At 47.2% G+C, this 8824-nt stretch overlaps 1 protein-coding gene across 1 annotated transcript; it reads right to left on the reverse strand.

The window, feature by feature from the left end:
• Positions 1 to 7281: 7281 nt before the first annotated feature.
• Positions 7282 to 8058, reverse strand: LOC129699227 (probable G-protein coupled receptor 139). The gene has a single exon (XM_055638843.1). It carries the CDS (start codon positions 8056 to 8058, stop codon positions 7282 to 7284), a length of 777 nt encoding a protein of 258 aa, XP_055494818.1.
• Positions 8059 to 8824: the final 766 nt, after the last annotated feature.

Below are 8824 nucleotides of genomic sequence, written 5' to 3' on the forward strand. Positions count from 1 at the left end.
CTCCAGCTCTTCATTTCATGACTTTTCTTTCTTCATTTATAGGGACGGACCAGTGACCAAGATCCATTATAGAAATCTGTGTCATCGAGAGTTAAGGGGCAGTTTGACTTGACGGGTTAGTTTCAACTGTGGCCACATTTGATGAGAACTTCTATGGATGTCAAGAAGTTAAACCACAGTGCACGATGCTGCCATTCCCGTGTGAAGCAAGCAGCTTCAAGGACGAGTCTGCACCTACTAAAACATGAGCTTGCTGATATTGAGTTCCAAGACCCTGACTTGCCATCCCCCGCTCCGTTCCCAGAAAGTGCAGATACCAGTTCTGCCATCCACTCTCTCCTCCCTTCATCTAACGAACAACTTGACCCTGAGGTAACCATGTTTGTGAATAACAGGCCTTTGATCGCGAAGGTTGATACTGGCGCAAAATGCAACGTCATCTCATTAACAGAGTTAAAAAAACCCCATAATGCTGAACGTATTGAAAAGGCCTCCGTCACGCTTCAGGTTTACGGGGGAGATGTTCTACACCCACTTGGACAAGCTGATTTAAAGTGCACCATAGACACGCAGACCCGTACCTTAAAGTTTTATATTGTTATGGGGGATTCAGAAATTTTGCTCTGTATCAATGCATGCCATGATCTAGGTCGGGTATACTTTGGCCTCGCTGTCCATCAACTCTTTCTAATTGACCGGCCCACTCAACAGGTGCTCTCTCAATACAAAGAACTGTTTAACGACGAGCTTGGCAAGTTGCCTATCAAATATCACATTGTAGTCGTCCCCAAAATCACTCCTGTGGTCCGAGCACCACATCGTGTTCTACATGCCATGCATGACAGTGTACACAATGAACTCAAGTGGATAGTCTCCATGGGTGTTATTGCTGAAGTTACTGACCCATCTGACTGGGTTTCCACCATGGTGGTCGTAAAAAAGAAAAACAAGGAGGATTCCGTATCTGCATAAACCTCAGAGATCTTAACACTGCCATCAAACGCCCGCATTACCCAATTCGAACAATGGAGGAAGTTGCTGCTCTGATAGGCAACGCATAAGTATTCTCCGTTCTAGATGCCAAAAGCACATTTTGGCAGATTCCATTGGACCCAGACTCGTCCAATCTCAGTACGTTCGGCACCAAATTTCTGAAAATGTCCTTTGGCATCAACTCCGCCAGCGAAGGTTTCCAGCACACAATGGAACAATTGAGGTCGGTGGGGGCGCTGCAAGCCGGCAGCCCTGCCAGCAGCATGTTCGTTTTTTCTACTCTTTTTGTTTTTTTAGTGTGTTTTAATGTATGGTTTTAATGTTTCTCTGTGTGTTTTGTGTGGAGGATGGTGTGGGGGGGGGGTTAGGGGGAAACTGCTTTGGTCGCCTCCTCCACAGAGAAACAACTTTTTCTATGTCGCCTCCCCCGTGGCCTAACATCGAGGATCGTTGCGGCCTTTCTCGGAGATGTGCCCGGGTCTTCAGCGCACCGTGGACTCTCGTCACGAAGTGGGCGAGCCCTCGCAGGAGCTGGCCCGCGGCAGCCTGAAGCTGGGGTCTGCAGAGCTCTAGCCGGCACGGTGTCCTGGGCCTGGGATCCCTCGTTGGGGACCCGGGAGGGGAAGAGCTCCGACCACCGGCCTGTGGCCAACTTTTACCACGGGAGCGGCTTGGACTTGCCATCAGGAGCAGGGTCCCTCCCAGGGACCCCTAGAGAGGAGCTCTGACCGCTGGCCTTGCGGTGCATCTGGCTGCGGTGCAGTGGGAACTTTAAATCTTCGACTGCCGGCCTGCGGCTTACACCAACCTGAAGCTGCAGTCTCCGGTGGGGAGGCCCCGTTTCAGGAATTACCTGGACTTTTACCTGGCTACTCATCTGGATGCCCACAGCGGCGGCTGCGAAGGGTTGAGAACCCGACCACGGGGGAAAATGGAGGACTGGCCAAATTTTGTGCCTTCCACCACAGTGATGAATGCTGTGGTGGATGTTTATGTTAAATTCTTATTGTGTTTTAGTGTGTTCTTTTTCATTGTACTGCTGCCGGTAAATTAATTTCACTTGCACTTTATGTGCAAGTGACGAATATGTTGTTGTTGTTGTTTGCTGGGTACCCATGCGCTATCATTGTTGATGACATTCTCTTTACGGATGCGATTTGGCTGAACATGACGCTAATCTGAAAAAAGTACTTGACCGTGCCAAAGACATTCAGCACAAACTCAATCCCCTGAAGTGTAAGTTCCAGAAGTTACTTACGTCGAACATGTTTTCACAAGTGACGGTCTCAGACCAGACCCATCAAAAGCGGCAGCTATCAACGAACTGCCGGTTCCTGCTGGTGTTGTGAGCATACAAAGGTTCCTTGGAATGGTAAACTACCTGGGGAAATTTATTCCCAACCTCAGCAACATATCTGCCCCTCTGCGAGAACTGACACAAGGACACTGCATGGTCCTGGTATCCGCAGCACCAAAGAGCTTTTGACACTCTCAAATTGCAGCTGGCTAGCGCACCTACTCTCGCCTACTTTGCTTTGGAGTTACCAGTAACGCTCACCTGCGATGCGTCCCAGTATGGACTTGGCACTTCGTGCCTGCAGACCACTACCGACGGCGATTTCAAGCCTGTTTCATACGCCTCTCGTACACTAACTGACACTGAACAACGTTACGCCCAGATCAAAAAAGAATTGCTCGCAGTGGTTTTCGCCTGCATGAAATCCAAATACTTTTTCTTTGGGAAGTCTGTGACTATAGAAACTGTCCACCAGCCGCTGGCTACTATTTTGTACAAACCCATCCACACTGCCCCAGCACGACTACAATGAATGATGATGCAACTGCAGCGATTTGATTTCAACATTGTCTATAAGAAAGGCAAAGACATGCACATAGCTGACACGCTATCAGAAGCCCCACGCATAACCAACAAGCAACAACTCTGAACAGGACCAATTCTCAGTAATGAAGGTATTGTATGTTCCGACTGATTGCTTCTGCAGCCTAGCAGAACACACGGCTGCTGATGAGACTTTACAATTGCTGTCTGCACTCAACCGGCGTGGCTGGCCAAATAAACAACACAACACCCCATTCGCAACACGCCCATACTTCCTGGTTCACGACGAATTGGTATTACAGGACGGGATTATACAGCACCCGGTCCCTCCTCTCCCGTGGTCCACGTTATCCACTGACATATTTGAATGGCATGGGAAACACTATCTGGTTCTTGTTGACTCTTACTCGGGCTGGTTCGAAATTGACTTACTGCAAACCTTTACTACTAGAGCGGTTATCGAGAAGTTGCAGAATCACCTCTCCGTGCACGACTCCCCTGCACGTATTCTGTCCGACAACGGCAGACAATTCGCCAGCCAAGCTTTCAAAAACTTCGCGAAACAATGGGACTTTCGACATATTACCAGCAGCCCTGAGTTCCCGCAGTCCAACGGACTCGCCGAACGCGCTGTCCGAAGCGCAAAACAACTTATGGAGCGGTCCTACCTTGCAAAATCGGACGTATAGCTGGACCTGCTCAACCTAAGGAACATTGCACAGGATCCCATACTGGGCTCCCCAGCCCAACGACTGATGTCTCACCAAACCTGTGCTCCCTGCCTGTGTCCCAGCAGCTTTTGCAGCCGCAAGTTCATTCCCCGCCTGCAGTCCAGAAACAACTACAATTCAAACGTGACACACAGAAACAAATCCAGCAAGCCACTTAAACCCCTCGCACGTGGACAAGTGGTCCGTCTCCAGACCAACAAGGGCCATGCACGTCTGGGTCATATCTACGGCCCTGCCAAAGAACCGCGCTCTTATCTGGTTGAAGCGGACAGACCCATCTACAGATGCAACCGTCAACATATCCTTCTGGTGAAGAGCCGCGACCTGCGATTCCGCATCCAGATGTCTCGCGTTTCGTATACCCTCCCACGGTCGATCGCGCGACCCCGCTGCCAACAAGCGTTTCCACCACGTCCTCCCCGTGGCGTTTGCCGACCAGCTCGCCTATCTCATCACCCTCCCTGCCTGTTGGGTCGCTGGTCGGTTCCCCAATTCCCTCCCCGTTAATTTCTCCAGTGAAAGAAGGTGAGGCGGATTCGTACCGCACACGGGCCGGACGGGTTTGTAGGCCACCCATTAGATATGGTGATTTTGTGTAATTTTACAAACTTTCCCAAATTTGTTATTAACAGTGACTCCGCATAGTATGTGCTTTATATTATCAAGAGCTTGCCAACGCTAGTTAGTATGAGTAGCTGCTAGGAAATATAATGTCCTGCATATCCTTGCTGTAAGTAGTGTTAATAAAGATGTGTTGTATCTTGATATGTGTTCGACTAAACTAATTACAGGAAGATTTCATGAACAGCAATATAATAAACGATCATAACATCTGTTTAAGTTGATGATAGTTAAAAATATTACCCAGGATAGTGGTAAGAACTGTTCTGAACTTCTTCAGGCTACTACCTCAGGATCTTCTACGTTCACCTCTGACTGTGCATAGCCTCAATGAAAGAGGGCTTCTCTCACCCTTTGCTTATACACATGGCCTTCTGATGCAAAGATAAGAGTGCTACCTTTGGGCCAAGCCTGACATAGTAAGTATCATGTCTCAAGGACAGATTTTGAGGTATCAGTTAAGGTCATAATTGCTCAACTACTTTATTTCCTGTTTTCATGACTATTTTACATATTTAATAATTTTATAAAGGATGCATTGGCACGTATTGCAACTGCTCTCTGAATTTAGTATGGGCTATTGCATAAATACATGTGTTTGTACAGGAACTCAGTCGTTGTAACATATCTCTTGTATAGCAAGGGATCTGTGAATACATCTGGCATCCATCTATCTATCTATATCTATATTACTAAAAGTCTGATCTTGACCACTTCCTGTTCTATATATTGATTTTAGAAAAAACGCTGCCACTTATGGCTGTGATTTTTGTCCATCTTACTCAGTCCCCCTCCGCCGTGCAGGACAAGAGGTTTTTTTCCATCGATGAAAAATATGAGTTATTAGTATTTAAAAGATGTTGAGATTCTAACTCTTGAAGGCCACGCCTCTTCCGGAGGAACTATAAAACCCGGAAGTGTTAAGTGCCTCTGTCAGTCTCTGCAAGATGGGGGAGCAAGAAGGTCACGTCTCTCAGTCTGAGCTGTGAATAACACTGAACACATGTCTACTAAACTGTGAGTGGTTTTACTGACCTGTCAGTGCCTTTAATGTGGTTTGAAAATATAGTTTGGAAATGCTAAAGCTGTGTTGCCTTTGGTTTGGAAATGCTAAAGCTGTGTTGCCTTTGGTTTGGAAATGCTAAAGCTGTGTTGCCTTTGGTTTGGAAATGCTAAAGCTGTGTTGCCATTGGTTTGGAAATGCTACAGCTGTGTTGCCTTTGGTTTGGAAATGCTAAAGCTGTGTTGCCTAATGAAAGTTGCCTTGCCAAATTAAAGTTGCCTCGCCTTCTATATAATTAAAAGTCTAATCTTGACCACTTCCTGTTTCCACTTTATATTGATTTTTAAAAAACGCTATCACGTACGGCTGTGATTTTTGGCCATCTTAGAGTCCCCCTCCGCTCATCAGGTTCCAAGGATTTTTACCATCGATGAAAAATAAAAGAGTTATTAGTTGAGATTCTGTCTCCTGTCAATCACGCCATGAAGGCCATGCCCTTTCTGGTGGGAGGGACTATAAAACCCAGAAGTGTGGGCGTGGCTCAGTCTCTGCAAGATGGAGGAGAGAGAGGTCACGACTCACTGTCTTTATTGGCCTTGCACCGTGCTTGAAATTGTATGAAACTGTACTTGAATTTGGTGGCCTTGCACTCTGCTTGAAGTGGTAAGAAACTGCACTTGAATTTGGTGGCCTTGCACCCTGCTTGAAATGGAATTTCAAGGAATAGCCGTGAGTCAACTGTCAGCCCACGAGCCGTGAGTGAGTGAGCTGCCAGCACAACAGGTTTGAGTGACTGAGCTGCCAGCCCAAGAATCCATTCGGCCCACAATGTCCATACTAGCCCTCTGGAAACCAGTCCCTTCAGCTCACAACATGCATACTAGTACTCCCAAAGCCCCCCCCCCCCCCCCCCCCCCCCCCCCCCCCCCCCCCCCCACTGGCCACCAATATTGGAATTGGTGGAGAGGTGGAATCTTGCGTTGGGGGACCAGCCCTCCTGTGTGATGCTGGTACCCAACGGGTCCCACTTAGTCTAGTATATCTCTAGAATTATAAAACTCTGGTCTTGGAAGTGTGTGTGTGTGTGTGTGTATGTGTGTGTTTTTTTAGATATTCTAAAAAAAACGACGCGCTAAAGGTAAGATTTTTACATATTCCAGTAGAGATTTATCCTGTGGACTCCGAAATGGTCCATTATTCATGCAATTAATCCATTATTTCTCGAGTTATTAATCAAAATATTCACAAATCTGAAGAAACGTTTATAAGTAAACCGGTTGGCTTTGGCTGATGAAGTCACAATGGATCTGCCTGCCTGCTGTTCTTGCTCTCCCCCCTCCCCACCCCTCCTACCTTCCTCGTTATTCAAAAGTCGGGCCGTGGACTGAAGACAAAAGATTATAGCTGAAGACTGTGGCGGCCTGTTCCATGCACTGCGAGTGAAGAACGAGCAAGTCAGGCCCTGTACAAGAGCTCTCAGGTCCGTCTCGGGTAAGAACAGTCTTGGGTCGGGTCCCTCTTCCCCCTCCTCCTCCTCTCCCTCCGTCCTCCTCTCCCCCCTCCACCTCTCCCCATCCACCTCTCCCCTCCTCCTCCTCTCCCTCCCTCCTCTCTCTCCCTCTGGCCTCTCCTCTCTCCGCCTTCTCTGCCCCACTCCCTCTCCCTCTCTCTCCTCAAGATGTGGCAAGTGGTGGGATCACGTTGGAGGTGGTGAAAATGTCGGAGGATTATTTGTTGTACAACTAGCCGAATGGACGCGATGCCGAAAAGCCAAATAATGGACATGACGTCTACAGTGACGGGATTTGGCCGAGACAATATTAGTGAAGAGCCCACCGTCAGTTCTGTAGAGGATTGGGATGCCCTGTGGCAGTAATGGAGGATATCAATTTCCCAATTTACACACAGGTAAAAGGCTTTCATCACTTTCTCATATATGTTTTATGAACGCTTGTGAATCCTGCACCTGACTATAACTTGAATACTTGGATTCCATTCTTCAAAGTTCTTTGATCTGTTTGTTCAATCACGGGTTTGCTGGTCGGGACGATACCATTACCACCAGTCCTGGGTTGAATTTTTCACCTCTATCCCTAACTTTTAATGAACTTCAGGATGGCCTTAAAGGGACATTTCACGGCATGTATCACCTCCTCCCGGAACTTCCTCTGAGTGACCGCATAAATAAACGTGTTGGTGCAGGAGCTGAATAACTGAAGCATTGTCCCTAGGTAGTCTATCACAACATTGGTCACGTACTGCGTCATATACCGACCAGTAATTCGCTGAATTGACAGAATGACCACCCGTGTCGCCCATAACAGGATAAAACTGGCCGATATGGTGAAGAGCAGAATGATGGATTTTCTTCGATTCTTCATCTCTGTGTCATCCTTCCCTTCACCTCTGTGCTGCCCCCGCAGTTTCCTGCGGACTGCACTGGCCATCAGGATATGCCTGATAGTGACAGCATTGAGCAGCAGGATCAGCACGAAGGGGATGAGTGGGGTTAAAATGCGGTGCCCCCAGTCAAAGGCTGCCCACACCGGCAAAGTTATGAAATCTAATGATGTCATGCAGAAACGTGACCGGTACGTGAAGTACCAGGGGATGTTGGTTAACACACTCAGCACACTCACTGCTGCAATAACGACGGCTGCACCTTTCTTAGTGCAGTATCTCGTCTTCAGCTTCTGGAAGCAAATGGCCACTGTACGGTCGAAGGTGAAGGCAACAGTGAGCCAGACGGAGCAAGCCACGGACATGTAACCCACGGTTTTTACGATCTTGCACTCAGGAGCGATATAAATGTTAATTATGTTGACGAGAATGACTTGAATTACAACGACAAGTAGATCTGCTACTGCCATTGCCACAAGATACCAGGTGACACCTTTGGAGAGTCCACACCGTCCACGTGATAGTGTTACAATTGCGACCAAATTAGCTGTGAATTTGAGAAAAGCAAACAACAAAATTGACAAGTGAAGGCGAGCAGATGGAGTCATTGTCACGTATTACAGGTTTACTGGATTTCAAAACGTCAACAACTTTGCCACAATTCCCACTTGTCCCTCACCAACACGGTCATTCTCCAGCTCTTCATTTCATGACTTTTCTTTCTTCATTTATAGGGACGGACCAGTGACCAAGATCCATTATAGAAATCTGTGTCATCGAGAGTTAAGGGGCAGTTTGACTTGACGGGTTAGTTTCAACTGTGGCCACATTTGATGAGAACTTCTTTGGATTTCAAGAGCTTGTTTACACAGTTTAGCAACATAGAAAGGCATTGAATGAATCATGTAACATTGCAGACAATGATACTGTATAATTTATGTCTAGAGTCACAGTCATACAGAACAGAAACAGGCCCTTCATCCTAACTTCTCCAAGCCGACCAGGATGCCCCCATCTACATTCATTCCATCTGCCTGCATTTGAACCATATCTCACTCAACCTTTCTAATCAATTTAGCTGTTGTCATAGTACTTGCCTCAACTACATTCCTCTGGCAGCTCGTTCCATATACCCCCCAAACACAGTGTGAAATAGTTACCTCTCAGATTCCTATCACAATGTTCCCATCACGTTAAACCTTTGATCTCTGAATCTTGATTGCTGTACTCTGGATA

This window comes from Leucoraja erinacea, chromosome 8 (assembly GCF_028641065.1).
Source record: "Leucoraja erinacea ecotype New England chromosome 8, Leri_hhj_1, whole genome shotgun sequence".
In the NCBI taxonomy this organism is placed as follows: Eukaryota; Metazoa; Chordata; class Chondrichthyes; order Rajiformes; family Rajidae; genus Leucoraja; species Leucoraja erinaceus.

Coding starts and splice junctions, on each gene's coding strand:
- LOC129699227 (XM_055638843.1), bottom strand. CDS start 8,058: ATGGCAGTAGCAGATCTACTTGTCGTTGTAATTCAAGTCATTCTCGTC.